Source organism: Pantherophis guttatus, chromosome 2, assembly GCF_059756535.1.
Source record: "Pantherophis guttatus breed Tessera chromosome 2, ASM5975653v1, whole genome shotgun sequence".
Classification (NCBI taxonomy): domain Eukaryota; kingdom Metazoa; phylum Chordata; class Lepidosauria; order Squamata; family Colubridae; genus Pantherophis; species Pantherophis guttatus.
The window spans coordinates 118152327-118171750 of NC_142064.1; the positions used below are offsets into that span (position 1 = coordinate 118152327).

Here is a 19424-nt window from a genome sequence, read left to right on the forward strand (position 1 = left end):
GTTTTGGCTCCGCCTTCAGGCGCTGCCGAGGAAGAGAGACTCCTCACAGGCGCAAGATGGCGGCTCCCAGGGCGGCGTGAAGGCGCCTGGAGCCCGTACCTTGCCCATCGGTGCCGTACAGCGGGGCTGGATCGAGCTGCCCGTTGCGCTTGGAAGCCGGAGGGAGAGCGCCCTGGCTTAGAATTCCGGGCTGGGGAGTAGGCAGGATCAGCGGGGAAGACGCGCCGGGTGGGGGGACGAGGGGGAGGCGGCTTCTCCCTCTCTGCGGCCGCCATTTTCCGTCCGGGCAACACAAGATGGCGGCTCCCAGGGCCCGGCTCTGAGCGGGGGCCGGAGGGGGGCGGCAGAGGGGCCCTGTTACGAGGGGGGAGGAGTAACTGCCCCACGCGGGGTAATTCCCTCGCAGGGGGAATTGGTGTTGGTTTTGAAAAGGCAGGAGGCAATTGGGGTAATTTTGTATTAGCCCCTCTCTTATTGCAAGGGTGGGTGTCTGCTCCATAGAGATTTCTGTATTCCGGTCGGGAGGGGGGGGAGAATTACGGTCACCGAAACTCATTGTCGGAAAGGGAGCCTTAGGAGTTTTCCAGCAACGGGGTATGCCTCTAAGCTGTGACCGCCTCACGAAATAAAAAGGGCAGCTACTTGTCCCGCCAAGAGTTTTTTTGGGGGGAGGGGAGGGGAGGGGAGGATTTTAATTTTTTTTTACTTTTCTTTTTCACAACTACTCCGAATTAGTTTGTTTGCAGCAAAAGGAGGTGACTGTGACCCGGTGCCCGCGGTGAGGGGGTGTCTCGGTAGTTAGAAGAATCGTGGGCGTCTTGCCTCACTGTGGAGGACTGCTTTGCTCTTGTCCTCTGAAGAAAGTAAATCTGGTGTTGCTTCCACGAACAGCCTTACCTCGAAAGAGGTAGAGTGCATGTGGCTTGGGGGGATCTTTTTTGAACCACCGCTTGGGAAGCAGAAACTGATAAGGAAGCCCTTACAACTCTGCTGTTTTAGAGGACTGATTGCTAGAAAAGACACTTACGGAGAGTTAGGAGGTGCTTTCTATGGCCTCTCCTGTTGTCCCTAGTGGGGGCTCCCCAACAGGTGGTGGGGCCACTGCAGGGCTGCTGCAGCCCCGCTGGAAACGTGTGATTGGGTGGTCAGGCCCTGTGCCTCGGCCCCGACATGGACACAGAGCTGTGGCAATCAAAGAGCTGATTGTGGTCTTCGGAGGGGGCAATGAGGGCATCGTGGATGAGTTGCATGTCTATAATACAGGTAAGGGGGGGCCTGAACGGGCAAAAGTATTTAGGGTAGGACTAGGGCATTACCCCATTTGTGTCCATTGGGCAAAGATTGTCTATAATTGGTCCCAGAGTGATTTAGTTCTCCCATGAACATATGATCTCCCAATATCTCTTGTATAGGAAAAAAAAGTATCTGCAACTACTGTTGTATATTAGCAAGTTTCTATAAGACTCATTACATCTGTTTAACTGCTTTCATTTTTCTCAAAGTGATTGGTGTATGGAAACATAAGTGATAAGAGGAGAGAACTGTAAAGATGAAACAATGGTAAAGTCTTGTTTCTCTTGAATTTTCTTCAGCCTTCTCAATGTGATAACTGGCATGTGCCTTGAAACAGTTTCCATTAGATGGAGTCCAGCACCTTCACTTTGGAGACTTTTTCCGATTTACATGTTTGTGCTTGGCTTGTGTAGGAATTGATTTATCTTTGCAGAAAGGACATAAAAGCAATGTTTTTTTGTGGAATGCCCATCAGACTAGCAGCAGCGTACCTCAGGATTATTTTGTCAAAACCGTAGGAGTTCAAATCATCAGTCCCACAACAATGTGGGAGGTGGAGGAATGAATAGTTGGCAAAAAGAGAAAGATCTCTGCCAGCTTGATAGCGGGAAAAAAAATATATAGAGAACTATCCATCAATGAAGCCTGTGAACCAGTTTTGAACATAGCGCAGGGTGCTTTAAGGACACAAAGTTCTTGCGCTTCCATATTAACCTGGCGCTTTGTGAGTAGCTTTGCAACTTTGCTTGGCATTGTAATTTTATCTCCTCCTGGTGTTAATACATTATTTTCCGTCATGGATTCTCAAATGCACTCATGTGATGAGATGGCGGGGCAGTGCTAGAAGGAGCTTTTCTTCCCCAAAGACTTGGCGCCTAAAATTTAACTTTCGAATGCTACAGCTTTTAACTCTTTGTTGCCTGTTTTTCCCCTTTGGCTTGGATGCATAAGAATGCAATTGAACTGGGCTGATAGTAATGCTGTGGTAGGGAGCAAATGAAGTTTCACCGGCTAACTAATTGAGGGGGGTCAGTTTATCTTGAGTACCAAGCTACTCATCTCCTGTACTCTCAATTCTGATTTGAAATTGCCTAAAATAATTCAGCACCCTGGGTTTAGTTCTAGTGCCAATTAGAAAAGTTACGTTCTGCCCCTGCAGATATATGCCACCCTTAGCCTTTATATTTTTAATTAAAGATTAGAGGCTTCTAAAGTTGAGGCTTTACAAAGTTGAGGAGGGGAGGTCTAAATAGATGGTTTCAAGACTGATGGTGTTTATCTAGATTGCTTTGGATAGATTCCAGGAGACCACAGTTCTACAGTAGAGTTAGCACAGTTTTTCTAGAGAAAAAGTGTTAGTTGGTAAAGACGACTTGGTTTACCCATCTCATTCTGGCTTTCAGTCTTGGTAACATGCCACAGTAAGGTTAAGACATATACTCTGTCAGTAATGGAAATGGTAAAAGTAGCCTTGCCAATGTAAGGTTATAGAAGATAGCTACAAATGAAGATATTAGCTTTGAGGATTAAATGGAAGAATTCAGGTTTTCACATTGTTAATGAACTCATTAACCCTCGTATGTCATTGAGACCTAATCATATTTTTAAACTATAGAACTTTTAAAATAGACATAAGTGAGCAAAGGCATAATAAGTTCAGGCTCATTGTGTATTCTGAAAAAAAAATTCAAACTCAAAAAGTTTTAAGAAAGTCAAAACAGAAAAATTCTCTTTAACAAAAGTATTCAGATAATTTTAAATTTTTGTTTGAAATTGGCATTTCCTTTTCTTGCATGAGTAAAAGTTTCCCTCTTGGAAAATTCATTCTTGAATTCAATATCATACGGTATAGATTCTTTTGCTTTCTGCTTTTTGTATCTTTAGTGCTTTCATGCCACTGCTATGTTGCTGCAAATACAGCCCTTGAGTCAAACAATATGAAAGTATATTTTAGTAACTAATAAGCCAAGTACTTTCCCCCCAAAAAAAATCTGAAGTAGAAGTGCTAGATTGGGAGGCTTGTCAAAATCGAGTGCAATGTTGGCTAAACAGAAGGGACTATAACTAGTTAAGTCCAAGAATAAATATGTGGAATGAAGCAGTATGTTGGCTGGCAAGCACATGCAGAAGGGATTATGCCTTCCTCCTCCACTTTTAGTGTCAGCTACAGCATCTAGATATCCTATGGTTCGGAGTCCTCTTACTATGTAACTAGAGCTGGACAGAAGTGGGTGGGTCTCGGCTTCCTGATTGGCAGCTGCCTCATCTCTCATCTCCTGATAGGTTGCTTCCTCTTGCCTGCTCATTGTAAACAGTTCAGCACCCATGCCTCTTACTGCTATCTGCTGCATTAATCCAGACCGTTGTCCCAGAGCAGGAAGGAAGGTTTTCTTTTCTCTGACATCCTTTACTATCACAGGCTGCTTCCTTTATTTTATGCTCTCTCAGTTTAGATTATAGCTATCCTGAAAAACTACCATTTTTTTTTGAAGCATCCGGTGTAAAACGGAATTGTTAGTTGAGAGGACAAATAATATAATTGCAATGATGATGATGAAATGATGGCAATCTCATTTTCACCACAAAAAAATATCTTCTGAAGTGAGTGTGTAATTCCATTTTTTGTAGAGCTTTATTTGATAACATACCAGTTAAGAGAGAAAGAGTGCAATCCCAATTGTCCAGCCCTGAGTTGCTTCCACAATGTTGTCACATGAAGCTCTATTGTATTTTAATGTAAGCTGTCCTTCATATTTCTTTCTTTTTTTCCAGCTACAAACCAGTGGTTCATCCCAGCTGTGCGTGGAGACATTCCACCTGGTTGTGCTGCATATGGTTTTGTTTGTGATGGGACCCGTCTCCTGGTATTTGGTGGAATGGTTGAATATGGCAAGTACAGCAATGATCTGTATGAATTGCAGGTGAGTGCTTGCCAGCTTAGTTCTTTTATCTTAATTTGCATTGCTTGCTTAGGTTAATAATAATTTGATCCTTTATTATTGTAGGCCAGCCGTTGGGAATGGAAGAGACTCAAGGCCAAGATGCCCAAGAATGGGTCCACACCATGTCCACGCCTTGGCCACAGCTTCTCGTTGGTGGGCAACAAATGTTACCTTTTTGGGGGATTGGCCAATGACAGTGAAGATCCTAAGAATAACATTCCCAGGTACATTGATATGATGGTTTTCTGCAGTTTAGGTACAATGACTTTTTGCCAGTTTAGATCAGAAGAAACAGGTTTTGTATAATGTTATAATGAGTCATGTTCCCTTTTCTTGTACCTTTTCTCCAGTTTTTAAGAAAATATCCCAAGTGGTATCAAAAACAAACAGCAAAAAACAAGAGCTACAATTTCTCACCTGGCTTTCACATGTTGTCTCTCTCTCTCCCTCCCTCCCTCCCTCCCTCCCCCCCCTCTCTCTCTCTTACAGGTACCTAAATGACCTCTATACCTTGGAGCTGCGGCCAGGATCTGGTGTGGGGTCCTGGGACATTCCCATCACCTATGGTGTATTGCCTCCACCACGAGAATCCCATACTGCTGTGGTCTACACAGAAAAAGACAACAAAAAATCCAAACTGGTCATATACGGGGGCATGAGTGGTTGTCGTCTTGGTGATCTTTGGACACTTGATATCGGTAAAAGCAACAAAGTTGAGTGGGGATACAGTTTAAACAGGCTTTTAGATAGAGCAGGTCCTAGGACACAACAATTTTATTTCTATCGAAGCACTAGCCAGTTTGTATGTGTACTGTGTCTTGGAAGACTGAGAGCTGGACCTTTTGGAAACAATGACCTTTGGTATGGTTTCTTCCTCTAGATTCTTTGATGTGGAACAAGCCTAACCTGAGAGGGGTGGCTCCACTCCCTCGTAGTCTGCATTCAGCCACAACCATTGGGAACAAGTAAGTTCCGCTCCTATCCTGACATGTTTCAGACTGATTTCTCATTCAAATTTTAATTTTTGTTCGTTCTTTCTTTGGTAGAATGTATGTATTTGGTGGCTGGGTGCCTCTTGTTATGGATGATGTCAAAGTGGCTACACATGAAAAGGAATGGAAATGCACAAATACTCTGGCCTGCCTCAACTTAGGTATGTGAGGATATAAAGGCAGTGCCTCTTTTAACCTTAGTTCCTCTGTATTCTACTAACAAGCCTGACCTTTTGTGCATATATTTATCAATGCAGACTCCATGGCTTGGGAGCCCATTCTGATGGATACACTGGAAGAGAATACTCCACGGGCACGTGCAGGGCATTGTGCCGTGGCCATTAATACCCGCTTGTACATCTGGAGTGGCCGTGATGGCTACCGTAAAGCCTGGAACAACCAGGTTTGCTGCAAGGATCTCTGGTATCTTGAGACTGGTAAGAAGGCTAGGTAGAGGTACTGCAGTGGGGATACTATCTACCTATTTATATATTACTCAGGCTTCTATGACGTTGTAGTCTGTTAAGTCCCATGATATGCTCATGCTGTTTGTTTGGATTCTCCTAATTTTATTTATTACATTTTTTTATATTGCCTTTATTACTTTATAGTAATTCAAGTGCACTATGGATAATACCAGTGTTACATTGATTGTTATCATCCCATAAAAAGTAAGCAGGGTGTCTAAATTAAAATAGGATCCAACAGTAGAACTAAACTAGACCCTGTTGAGGTTGTATGAGTTTCATATCATGTTTCCATAAGTAACTTTTGAATTAAATATTTTGATAATGATTGTAGAAGATTCCATAAGTATCTCTTCCTTGGTTTTCTGATGGATTTTTTTTTGTCTATGAAACGGTATAACTGTAAGTTTCTCAGTCTCAAGCTTTTTAGAAAGCAGAAGGAAAAGTTATTTTTCCCGGTTTTAAAACATGTTTAGGCAAGGCATTTTGTGGAAGTTAAAGTGGTGGGCAGTTAGAACCTCAAATGGTACTTTATCATCCCATCAAAAGAAGTTTTAAAAAAAGATGTTTGGGGAGGAAATAGCAATGTTTTGGTGTCGTATTGTATGACAGTACCTTCGGGGTGGGGGGAAATCTAATCGGTATCCTTTCAAATATGTGTTTAAAATGGTATGGAAAACTTGTTTTCTCTGGAATGTGGGAGTTTGTGCTCTCATGACAATTAACAGTGGGGCAATTTTCCTAATACCATCTACTCTTGTTCTCTTGCCCACAGAAAAACCTCCACCCCCTTCACGGGTTCAGCTGGTTCGTGCCAATACCAACTCTTTGGAAGTGAGCTGGGGTTCTGTCCCAACTGCGGATACTTACTTACTCCAACTGCAGAAATACGACATCCCAGCTGCCTCCTCGCCAGCTACTAATCCTGTGCCCTCAGTGCCTGTCAATCCCCCCAAGAGCCCTGCCCCTGCTGCTGCCGCACCTGTCACTGCCGTGCAGCCTCTGGCACAAATGGGTATCACCCTGCTGCCACAGACCACAGCTGTCGCTGCGGCCACTGCTGCTGCTGCTGCTGCTGCTGCTGCTGCTCCTGCCCCACCAACCACAACAACCATCCAGGTGCTTCCTACTGTGCCTACAAGCCCAATGCCAGGGCCTCCTCCAGCAGCTGCCATTGCTACTCCTCGTCCACAAAGTAAGGGAAAAGTTTTTTTAATTTTCCAGTCAAAATTTACCCCTTTCAAAAGCTGGGCTAATTGTATACAGCCCTTGAAGTCTGAGCTTCCTTCTTAGCAGGAGCCCTGCTTAGTAAGAGCACCACCTTCAGTTTTCCAAAGTTGGGGGGTGGGGGAGGACATCTGTTACATGGCGGTTTTTTTCCTTAATGTTAGTCTTCTGAAATTCTTTTTCTTAAGAATTATCTTAAAAGAATTTATTTCTTTTTAGCAGGGAACAAAGTAAATAGAGTGGAGTTGCTCCACTGAACACAGTATACTTTCAGGTTCATATTATAACAAATATTCTCACAATCCTTTATTTTTCTACTTGTGCATTCCAAAAATTCAAAGCCACACAGCTGAGTGTTTTTTACATTTTTCCGTAAGAGGAAAAAGATGAACTATCCTTATGATGCATTGTGTAATCTGCAAATGTTTCAAAGGGAAAAGATTTTAAACTTAAAATAGGATGTTCCAGCAATTCCAGAAGTGTTTCATGCTTGTAGTGGTACTATTTGAATAGCTGTTTAGAATTTGGAGCATTTTGCTTACTACTGATGTTCTATCCTGCCAAGGGCGTGGATCAATAAAAAAAAATGTAGTTTCCAAATTAACTGCATTTTGTTAGGATAGCGTTTTTGGAACCCCATACCTGGAATAGGTAGAAATCTATATTTTTGATGCACACACATCAAAATTAATTTAAAAGTGTTGTTTTAGACATCATTTGCCATTTTGTGGCTCTGTCAAGTCATAATGTAATTCTTAAAGCAACTGCCACTTTGGAAGGCTGGAAAAAAGACAGACTACTTGAATAATTAATAAATGCTCTGTTTATATGAAGCCAACAGTACTTCTGAAACATTTTGATACACACAGCCCTAATGTGCATGTAATCTAAAATTTCACCTGCTTATTGTCTTTCTGCAGCTGTTCCAGCTGTGCTAAAGGTCACTGGCCCACAAGCTACCACAGGAGCACCACTGGTAACAGTGCGGTCAGCAGGACAAGCTGGGAAAGGCCCAGTGACCGTGACTTCTTTGCCAGCTGGGGTACGCATGGTGGTACCCACACAGAGCGCTCAAGGGACGGTAAGTGGCGGCAGGAATGATGGGGACCTGTGCTGAAAGAAGGAATTCATCACATCCCATCCTGTCTTGTCTGTCTATGTCATTAACACATTGCCATCGTTATTTCAATGGAATCCTAGTGATATTAACTCATTGACTTTTTTCCTTAGGTGATTGGTAGCAGCTCCCAGATGAGTGGCATGGCAGCTCTGGCAGCTGCTGCTGCAGCCACTCAGAAAATTCCACCGTCCTCAGCCCCCACCATGTTAAGCATGCCTGCTGGTACTACCATAGTTAAGACTGTTGCAGTGTCCCCAGGCACCACCACATTACCCACCACAGTTAAAGTTGCTTCTTCTCCAGTCATGGTGAGTATCGATGGCATATTTGTTTCTTTGCTTCATTAAAATTCTATGCCTCCCATCTCACTCTGAAAAGCGACTTGGGACATCTTACAAAATCATAAATACAGAAAATATTAACATGAAAGATATTAAATTCAAAGGCAAGAGGCAGAAAGGCAAAATCGGTTTGGGGGCAATCTCTTCTCATTCAATATACCAACCACCTCCAATGATGAGCATCCCCATGAAGTTCGGCTAAATCGGCAGAGTCCGGTTTCAAGCCCTTCCAGGGTACCAACACAGTGGGAACAGGCCTCATCTTAAGCAGGGCCTCACCCCGTTATTTCCAAGAACGGGGGCCACAGCAGAAAATGCTCTTCTTCCACACATTTTGAGCTGAAACTGACCAATAGAGATTGTACAATGCCCCTTCTGCCTGGTCAAGTGGGATGGGCTGATCCCATTGAGGCAAGGCAGTTCCTCAGTTAACCTGACCTGTACTATGAAACATTTCAAAGATGATAACCAAAACCTTGAATTGGGCTCAGAAGTAATATTCCCATAGTATGAATAGGTCATCAGTTTTTTGGAATTAGTACATGACAAAAGGGATAGGACAAACACTTCGGATCCTAGATTTACATTTGTTAGACCATGTTCTATCTGTAATAAAAAAGTGTGAGAATTCATATTGCCTCCACAGACACTTATAAGATGCTCTTTTTTAAATACTGGTCTTGTTTAACAAGCAGGTGAGCAACCCAGCCACCCGCATGCTGAAGACAGCAGCTGCTCAGGTGGGCACCTCAGTCTCTTCATCCACCACTAACACACCTACCAGGCCCATCATCACCGTGCACAAATCAGGCACGGTCACTGTAGCACAGCAGGCCCAGGTGATGACAACCGTAGTGGGTGGAGTAACGAAGACCATCACATTGGTGAAAAGCCCTATTTCCGTGCCTGGAGGAAGTGCATTGGTAAGCATAATTCTTTTGATAGGGGTTTAAGAGAGGATGCTGGAAATGGAGGGTTTTTTTCTGTCAACTTGTTCTTCATACAAGGGAGCATTTTGAGTGAGCCCTCGGCTTTTTTATGTAATGCTCAGCAGATGCTCTCATTTAACAGGCTACTCATAAATGATTGCTGGATATTTTACTGGTCAAGTCATTGCTGAGTGAATTAGAGGAAGGGGACCGTGTCCCTTTATATTAGAAGGAGTCTTAAAGCAGACTTTCTCTCTTTCTTTCTGGGGGAGCAGATTTCCAATTTGGGAAAAATGATGTCTGTTGTGCAGACCAAACCAGTCCAGACATCAGCTGTAACAGGCCAAGCATCAACCGGTCCTGTGACTCAGATAATCCAGGTAAGAACATATAATGGAGGAGCAATGCCAGATGTAACCCCAGTCCTAGGGTACTTCCCAGAGTACACCATTCTCACCCCAATTGCCTATATGCCTCTTCTTCTTTGCCTACCATTTTTTCCCCTCTAGTACAGGGGTTGACAACCCATGGCTCCAGAGCCACAAGCGGCTCTTTGGGCCCTCTGCCACGGCTCCCTGTCCCATCACTGGTTGGCCCAGCCCCTCATTTCTTTTTTGGACTCCAGCCCGAAACGGCAGGAAGTGAAGGCTGCCTTACGCACAAATGTGGCGTGAAGGCAGGTACCGGGCAGCTTTGCTCCTGCACTCACCTCCGCCCCCCCCTCCTCTCATAGCCCCCTGGTCGGCTGTGGATGAGCCAGGAGTATGCGCATGCGCGGAGAGACCCTCCTTAAGTGAGCCACTGCCTGCCCCGCAGGTGCCTTTCCTGAGCGTTGGCGCTCGCTTGAGGAGGGTCTCCCCATGCGTGCGCACACTCCCAGCTCAGCCACAGCTGGCCCCGGCATCCTAAGAGGAGCAGGAGGAAGAGGGTCGCCAGAGAGTGCAGAAACAAAGTTGCCATGTACCTGCCTTTGCGCCACATTTGCACATAAGGCAGCCTTCACTTGCCACTTCAGGCTGGAGTCCAAAAAAGAAATAAGAGGAGCAGGGTCAACCAGTGATGGGACAGGAATGGAAACCCCTCATCTGAAATGGCAATACGAATTCCCAAGGTAATTACTATTTATGTTGTATAACAGAGTAACATATTGCTTTGGCAATTCACATGACTTCCTAATATGCAACTATTACACATCCACATGAACTTTTCAATTACCTCAATAGAGTTAAAGTTACACCCTCAGGAAAGACACATGCGTGTTCTCTCTCTCTCTCCTTCCGCACTCGGCTAAAGAGCTGCTTGGGGTGGGCGATGACACAGCAAGGCGATGGCCGGAGTATTAGTGCAGGAGAGAAGCCGTGTCCTGTTAAGACCCTCCTAAGCGAACAGCCGCCCACCCGGCACACACCTTTGCTGCGCTTTGGCGCTCGCTTGAGGTTGGTCTCCCTGCGCATGCAAATGCTCCCGGCTCAGCCACAGCTGGCCAGGGAGTTATGAGAGGAGTGGGGAGAGGTTGGTCGCCCGAAGGGAGTGGGGAGAGAGAGACATAGAGACATAAAGAGAGGGGGGAGAGAGAGACAGACACATACGGAGTGATACATAGAGATGGGGTGAGAGAGGGAGAGAGACACGGGGGGGGGTGGAGGGGGAAGATAGGGAGAGGGACAAACAGATACAGAAAGAGGGGAGATAGAGGGGGGAGAGACATAGAAAATAGTTTTGTGGCTGAGTAGGCGTGGCTAGGTGGTCATGCGACTGGGTGGGAGTGAGTGACATTGAATTGGCCACGCCTACCCAGGTTTTCTTGCTCCTGGTGTGCGTTTTTTCTGTAGGAAACTGGTCCAAGTGGCTCTTTTGAGTGTTTAAGGTTGCCGACCCCTGCTCTAGTATATTTTCTGCTTGTGGAACGCAAGAATATTGAGACTTCCTGCATTGTGCTGATTCTTGGTGTTTTCTCTCTCTCTCTCTCTCTCTCTCAATCTCTCTCTCTCTCCCCCCCCCCCCTTTAAGACCAAAGGGCCTCTGCCTGCTGGCACAATTCTAAAACTAGTGACTTCAGCAGATGGCAAGCCCACCACAATCATCACCAGCTCTCAGGCAGGTGGCACAGGTACTAAGCCTACCATCCTGGGCATCAGCAGTGTGTCACCCAACACAACAAAGCCTGGTACCACCACTATTATCAAGACCATCCCCATGTCAGCTATTATTACGCAAGCAGGTGCCACAGGTAAGAAATGGAATTTGATTTACTGTAGCAGTTATCATCCTGTTTCAGTCTGTGGACAATTGGGTTGTTCAGCAACCAGTGAGATCACATCATGGTTGTTGGGGATGGGGAGAGAGAATGTGTGTGTGTATTCATATTCTACTTTTTATTTTCAGGTGTTACTAGTAGTCCTGGGATTAAGTCTCCCATCACCATTATCACCACAAAAGTGATGACCTCTGGCACTGGTACACCTGCCAAGATCATTACAGCAGTACCCAAATTAACCACAAGTCATGGACAGCAAAGTGTGACACAGGTGAACTAAATGACAGATTGGGAGACGCTAGAAGCCCCATTTTGACGTCAGCAGTTTAATATTAAAAATGTGTGTTTTCATAGGTAGTGCTTAAGGGAGCACCAGGACAACCAGGCACAATCTTGCGAACTGTCCCTATGGGTGGAGTACGACTTGTTACCCCTGTCACTGTGTCTGCAGTCAAGCCTACTGTTACCACTTTGGTAGTGAAAGGAACAACAGGTAAAGGCATTAAGCTGGAGGAAGAATTAATGGATTTAGTTTATGTGAGTGCATTTGCTTTCCATAGTGCATCAGTGGGTAGATTGGTTGTTGCATAAGTTTTTGGGCCTATGGACATATTCACACCTTGCAGGATCCCCTGTGTGGTGCAAAACCGGCCTGTTAACGATGTATTTTTACCAGTCTATAGATATATGGCCTAGAAACATGACCAGGAATTTCAGAACCCATGTTTCTAATGTACTAAGGTTACTGAAATTAACATGGATACCTTTTACAGAGTTTTCTCCATATATATATATCTTTATATATATATATATATATATATATATATATATATATATATATATGAATTATATTATATATTATAAATAATAATTTATAAATAAATTATATATATATTTTCTTTGTATCTTTTAAGGAGTTACAACCTTAGGCACTGTAACAGGCACGGTCTCAACAAGCCTAGCTGGAACTGGAGCACACAATACTAATGCTTCCTTGGCTACGCCTATTACCACCTTGGGGACCATTGCCACACTTTCCAGCCAGGTCATCAACCCAGCTGCCATCACTGTCTCAGCAGCACAGACAACCCTGACAGCAGCAGGAGGCCTCACCACTCCCACCATCACTATGCAGGTATGGTTTTGGCCTGGTCAAAAATTGCAAGCAATGTTTCCCAACAAAATGATGCACAGAGTGGTGCTCTGCATAGCCTATGATAAACTTGCAACATGAAATGTGGTGGTAGTTGTTGACACAGGTGGTTTCAAAGAATGATGTTTCTGTTTTATAAAAATTGATGTCTTATTGGTTATTAGCTGAGACTTTTCATGTAATAGGAGAGGGTCTGATTGTCGTTAGAGAAAAGATTATGTATTTAGAGGGTTCCTAGAGGAAGAAAACTGATAGCTATTAGAAACAAAATATGAAAACTAGATTCTTAGATGGAGCTGCAAATGATATGGGGTTGTAGTTCAGGGGTGTCAAACTTGTGGTGTCACGTGATGTATCAACACTTTTTTCCCCTTCGCTAAACCGGGGGGGGGGGGGGTGGCAGGGCCAGCACATGACGCATCTGAGCCGCAGGCCGCAAGTTTGACATCCCTGATGTAGTTGGAAGAGACTTTGTGTACGTGTACCCAAACAATTGGGTTTTCCCTCTCTGAGGCTTGTTATTGGCTTTTAACTGTTATCCAGGATTTGATGTTCCTGATAATTCTGTGGGCTGTTTGGAAAGAATAGGTAGCTGGTACCCTTCAGTTGCCTTGGATTTCAAATCCCATCATTTTAGCAGACATGGCCAATGACCATGGAATTGCAATTCTAGAGAGCCAGGCTACTTGTCTTTACAATACAATACCCTTTTTTAAAAAAAACAGTACAAAGTAGCAGTTCTGTTGTAATTCATAGATGTCATGAGAATTGTGGTTATGGGGGAAAAAACCCTAATAGTTACCTTAGGTATCAGCATGTATTGATTTGAAACAGGCAGCATGCATGTCATGAGCAGCTCTCTAAGTATAGCTAGCATTTGAAACAGGTGAGAGCTTTTGTCCTGGGATTAGACAACTTGCTGTGCCCACCTTTTTTTTATCTAATATGAGTCATGGTCTTCTTTACAAGATCTTTATCATCTATACAAGATCTCATCAAGATCTGTGTCTCCAATTACTTTATATCGAAGTACTTATTTTAATCTGCATCTTTAATCCTGTTGCAGACTTTTACAATCCTAGTATATAAAATTCTGCTGCTCAAGGCAGATGTGAAACTCTGCAGTTCTCTGCAGTACAATTTAAGTTTGCTTCCATGGTCTAGTCACATCCTTTACTATCTAATCAGTTCTGTAATATTCCTCATGCCCACTTTTTTTTTTTTTTTGCCCTACTTAGAGCTGTTTTCCATAAATGCATGTGTATATACATCACACTGTAGTCCCTTTCAGAGTAAGCAGTATTGTACAAAGTGCAGAAAAAGAATGAGAAGTGATGGGCGAAGGAATTTAAAATTTTTTTTTTAAAATCATATTGCAGAATTCTACATTAGACTGCATCAGAATTAAAGCAGTTGGGAGATATATTTTTAAATATTCCCAAGAGTATATTTCTTGCATGTATAGATGCATTGCGTGGATATTTTGCAGAGGGTTATTAAATTCTATTTCTCCATGATATGGCTGTAGCTTTTATAAGTGCAAGAACTATTTTCTTTACATACGATATTTTGTAATGCCTGCAGCCTGAAATATAATTAGCCAAACTGTTCTGCATAACAGCATGCTTGTAAATCTTATATGTGATTTAGATATGTCTCTTGACTAGAGGTCTCTCTCCTAACCTATGTGTATTTGTTTCACTCCTCCTAGCCTGTTTCTCAGCCTACTCAAGTCACCCTGATTACAACCCCCAGCGGTGTAGAGGCTCAGCCGGTGCATGATTTGCCTGTTTCTATCTTGGCCTCTCCCACCACAGAGCAGCCCACAGCCACAGTCACCATCGCTGAGCCGGGGCAAGGAGATTCACAGCCAGGCACTGTTACACTGGTGTGCTCCAATCCACCCTGTGAAACACATGATACTGGCACAACCAATACAGCTACGACCACAGTTGTTGGCACTTTGGGTGGGCCAGCTCAGTTACAGTTTGTGTGTGATGGGCAGGACGGTGGTGGCCTCCAGCCCAATGGTCGGGTGGTGCGGATATGCTCAAATCCTCCTTGTGAGATGCATGAGACTGGTACCACCAACACAGCAACCACTGTTCTGAGTGCTGGGCAGAAGATATGTTCCAATCCACCTTGTGAAACTCATGAGACGGGCACCACCAATACAGCCACCATCTCCAAAACAGAGAAGGCACCCTCAGAGCCACCATGCCATACTTTCCAAACCAATGCCACTGGCACCACTATGACAGTAAAGGCCATCGTAGGTACAGGTCAGCTAGTGTGTTCCAATCCTCCCCGTGAAATCCACGAGACCGGCACTACAAATACTGCTACCACCACCACCTCAAACATGGGCCAAGGGCAACCTGATGACGGACAGAAGGAATTGACTAACACTTCATGCCAAACAAAGCAGACAGGTAGCACCAGCACTACCATGACAACAAAAACAGATATTCCCACAGAGCATCCATCTGCAGTTCAAATTGTAAGCTTCATGCCAGCTGCTGGCTTGCCTAGTGTTGCTTCTGGCACTACCACAGAGCAAAGCAGTGAAAGACTACAAGCCCTGAAAAAAGGCCAGTGTGAATCCCATCATACTCATACCACCAATACTGCCACCACAGCTCGGTCCCTCATGGGCCAAGGGCAGCCAGATGGCGAATGGGTAGGATCTGCCAACCCTCCGTGCCAAACACAGCAAACCAATTCTACCAGCACCACCATGTCTGTCAAAGTTGATGTGCCAGTTCAGTCAAGTGCACCTTGCAAGACCCATAACACGGATACCAAGGATACAAATCTTCAAGTGTGTTCTAATCCATCTTGTGAAACTCATGAAACAGGTACCACAAATACAGCTACCGTAACGACATCAAACCTGGGTGCTACCCAGCAGGTGTGCTCGAATCCACCTTGTGAGATTCATGAAACGGGCACCACCAACACAGCTACCACAGCGACTTCCAACATAGCTGTGGGACAGCAAGTGTGCTCGAATCCACCTTGTGAGACTCATGAAACGGGCACCACCAACACCGCTACCACAGCGACTTCCAACATAGCTGTGGGACAGCAAGTGTGCTCAAATCCACCTTGTGAGACTCATGAGACTGGTACTACGAACACAGCCACCACCACCACATCAAACCTGGGAGCTGGACAAAATGAAGGTGCCCAGCACCAGCACCCCCCTGTTACACCACCCTGTGAAACGCAGCAAACCAACTCCACCAGCACCACAATGACACCCAGCATAGGGGGTGATGGCACTCAGTCTTCCAGCTCAGCATCAGCACAATGTGGGAACTCAGAACTGAGAAAAACTCCTGAGAGAGAATCACCAGGGATTGCTGAGTCTTTGCCTCAGAGCTCAACACCCAGAATATGCTCAAACCCTCCTTGTGAGACCCATGAAACAGGAACCACCCATACTGCCACCACAGTTACTTCTTCTATGGGTGCCAACCAAGGTAAAAGAACACGAAGGGTATTAGAAACATCTGTTCTGCTCTTATATAGGGATTTTCAGACTTCTCTGGTAACCTCAGGGATTCCTTGGTACTCTTAATAGTATAGGAGAATATTCTTTAAATTACCCCTGTTCCTTAACAAGTGTGCACTTGGAAATGAACTGAATAATGTAGGATACATGGTTCACGAAATGTTTGTGAGGCCTAATTTGTGATCAGGGCCTTGCATGGGCCTTGTGTAGATAGGAGAATTTTACAGAATCGTTTGCAGTGTATCTTGGTTTGTCTCCGACATACTTGTTCCTTAGCAAGCAGTGAAAGTGGAAATTCATAGTAGCATCATATATTGTATCTCAAAAATATATAAGCTTTACTAAGTTGTACTAGGGTTAATTTTTCTTCATCTGTCTTTAGAATTTTTATCCTTGTTTTAGAATCACTATAATCAAGCACTGCATGTATTCAGAAGTTCCGTTGCTCTATAATAGCTGCTTTGACATAATTCTTTGGAGGGATAGATAAAACTAAACCCAGTATCTCTGAAAAATATTGTCCTCACTGCTGTCAGTCATCCCATACAAAGTACAATTGCTGAAAAATGGGTTTATCTGGATAGCATTCTTTACTTCTCTCAGTGCCTATTCAAGCTATAGCCCAGAATCTTCTATAGCATGTATGTTCCTCGCTTAAAAGTTTGCGCATTTTTTCTTCAATTTTAAGAAGTGTGTGAGATTTGGCCCTAGAAAGATTCTGTCCTCTGATGAACAACTTGCTACCTAAGAATGAGATGGGCAACAGTAAGAATATGCCACAGAATTCTTCACAAAACAAAGAAGTGCCGTATTTTTCGCTCCATAAGACGCACCTAGGTTTAGAGGAGGAAACAAAGAAAAAAACATGATTCTGGAGCGCCATCTCACTGTGCATATGGAGTGCCGAATATGGAGCAGCAGTGTAGTGAGGGCAGGAGGCAGAGCCTGAGAGGACCACAGATAGGTGTCCTCATTTAACAGCTCTGCCTACTGACTCTGGCGGGGTTCAGCACTGTAAAAGGACCCTGCCGCTGCAGCCCAGCTGCAATATTCGCTCCATAAGACAGACAATTCCACCCACTTTTGGGGGAGGAAAGGTGTGTTTTACGGAGCGAAAAAAATACAGTATTTTATATTAAGTTTAAAACGAACATTCTGACTCGGAATGTCGGCTTAAACATTGTGCAGACAGGTTTCAAAAACATCCTTATTTCTGCTTACCTAACATTTTTAAGTTTGCTAAAGAACTACGGGGTTTTTGTTGTTGTTTTAGATATCCACTTGATCAGTTTTTCTCAGTCAGGTAGTAGATAATTCTGAAATTGATCTATCACACTCTTATTTTGTAACTCTAGGATGAGTTACAGTTAGTAAGTTGAGCTTCAAGTCCCTATTTCTATATTGAAGCGCTCATTATGGAATGAAGCAGCAAAGTTGGCAGATTCCAAAATATGGAGCATTTTGTTTTAAGTTTTGAACTTTTGAAATAACTGATGTTCCAAATCCTGAAAATCCAGTGGATTCTCATAACTAAAGACACTCTTGAATCTTTGTCTTCAGTGTGTAACCTGTTTTCTTTCTGCAGATCAGCCACCTGCTACCAATGGGCAACAAGGGGAACCTGAGATACCTGTGACTGAGAGTCCAGCTGCCAGCAGCCCCAGTGCTACTGCGGTGACCACAGTTTCCTCCACTCAAATCAGAGCTGTCACTACAGTCACCCAGTCCACACCAGCGCCAGGGCCTTCTGTACCGGTGAGAATCAGAGGAGGAACTGGATCTTGTGTCCTGTTTTCTTTGGTTCATTCCAGACAAGAATTGAGATTTCCTAGATGATTCTATTCCGTGCTTTGAGGGGATGGAGTTATCCCTGGCAACCTTTCCTGATTTTAAGTCTGCTGAATCTCTGGGAAAACAAAATGTTGGCAGTTTGCTACTCATTTAGCAGATGCAGAACTATCACATTAGTCTGAATATTTCTGCTTCAAATTTCATTTGTCCCTTGCGCCCCCCTCCCCCAATCCATTTTTCTAGCCTTGGATTTGTCTAAATGCCTGATGAGCAATGTTCGATCTTCTAGTTCCTAATTTTGGGCTCATTTTAGTCCAAATGCTTTATGTAGATTCATTACCGGATATAAATATTGCTGTTTCCACAAATATGCGTGCACATAAATATCTCCCAAATTCAGTTTAACTTAGCTCATTATAATAACTCTTACCGAAAATATATCTCTGAGAATCCTCAAAGGAGAAACAGCATTCTTTGGGAAAAAAAGAATAATGGTAAAGAAAAAAAGCAGAATGCTGTAGAAGGGGTATTAACCACAACAGTGAAATAATTTAAGGAGGAGTGATACTTGGTGGTTTCACAGTGGAGACGGCTAGTTTAACCGGGCCTTCAACCTGATCTAATGGAGATGCTCCTGGGTCCTAGTGTTTGTATAAAAAGTGTTTGTGATAGACTCAATGCTGCCTGGTCCAGAATTCACACATTACACCTTTCTATCCATCCTTCCTGTTGCAGAACATCTCCTCGCTCACTGATGTCCCTGCAGACGAGGCAGTTCCCCCTGTTGAGACTCCTGATGCCACCAGCACAGATTCCCTTCCTGCACCCTCTGAACCACTGCAGCCCTCCATAGAGATGCAGACAGCAGTTGCAACCCCTGAGCCTCAGGGGCAAGCACAGGTTGCCTCAACTGGCACGCCGCCAACCGAAGGTCCTCTGGGTGAAACTGCTCCCCATCCAGAACTTGCCCCTCCTACTGAAGAGGCACCACCCACACCAGCAGCCCCCACCCAAGAGTCTGTGGCTATGGTGGTGCTGCCCCAGGCCACTCCTGCAGCTCCGCCGTCCTCAGAGGTGGAGCATTTAGCATTGCCTCAGGAACTGATGGCGGAGAGCCAGGCGGGCACCACCACTCTGATGGTGACAGGGTTGACTCCTGAGGAACTAGCTGTAACAGCTGCTGCCGAGGCTGCTGCCCAAGCTGCTGCCACTGAAGAGGCACAAGCCCTGGCCATCCAGGCGGTCTTGCAAGCAGCCCAGCAGGTTGTAATGGGTGAGTACTTGTAACCCTCCATTTTCCTCTCTGGAATCTTCTCCACTTACCACATGAGCCGGCCAGGTCTGTCCTTGGTGAAAGATCTTGCTAACTTTCTTGGGTCTTCGGTAAACATTTAG

At 44.4% G+C, this 19424-nt stretch overlaps 1 protein-coding gene across 5 annotated transcripts in view; it reads left to right on the forward strand.

The window, feature by feature from the left end:
* HCFC1 (host cell factor C1) overlaps positions 1–19424 on the forward strand; it is a 24691-nt gene continuing 5267 nt past the window's right edge. Inside the window, exons 1-19 of one of the 5 annotated variants that reach the window (XM_087886565.1) lie at positions 1–1263; positions 4066–4214; positions 4299–4459; positions 4725–4933; positions 5116–5200; positions 5282–5388; positions 5485–5664; positions 6470–6889; positions 7842–8002; positions 8152–8349; positions 9075–9305; positions 9587–9691; positions 11322–11541; positions 11697–11839; positions 11923–12061; positions 12483–12703; positions 14433–16206; positions 17824–17993; positions 18765–19302. In XM_087886565.1, the coding sequence (XP_087742691.1) occupies positions 1050–1263; positions 4066–4214; positions 4299–4459; positions 4725–4933; positions 5116–5200; positions 5282–5388; positions 5485–5664; positions 6470–6889; positions 7842–8002; positions 8152–8349; positions 9075–9305; positions 9587–9691; positions 11322–11541; positions 11697–11839; positions 11923–12061; positions 12483–12703; positions 14433–16206; positions 17824–17993; positions 18765–19302 (5425 nt within the window). In that variant the 5' untranslated portion in view covers positions 1–1049. The remainder of the gene's footprint in view (positions 1264–4065; positions 4215–4298; positions 4460–4724; positions 4934–5115; positions 5201–5281; positions 5389–5484; positions 5665–6469; positions 6890–7841; positions 8003–8151; positions 8350–9074; positions 9306–9586; positions 9692–11321; positions 11542–11696; positions 11840–11922; positions 12062–12482; positions 12704–14432; positions 16207–17823; positions 17994–18764; positions 19303–19424) is intronic. The other 4 variants (XM_034434226.3, XM_087886567.1, XM_087886566.1 and 1 more) reach the window with 4 other exon arrangements.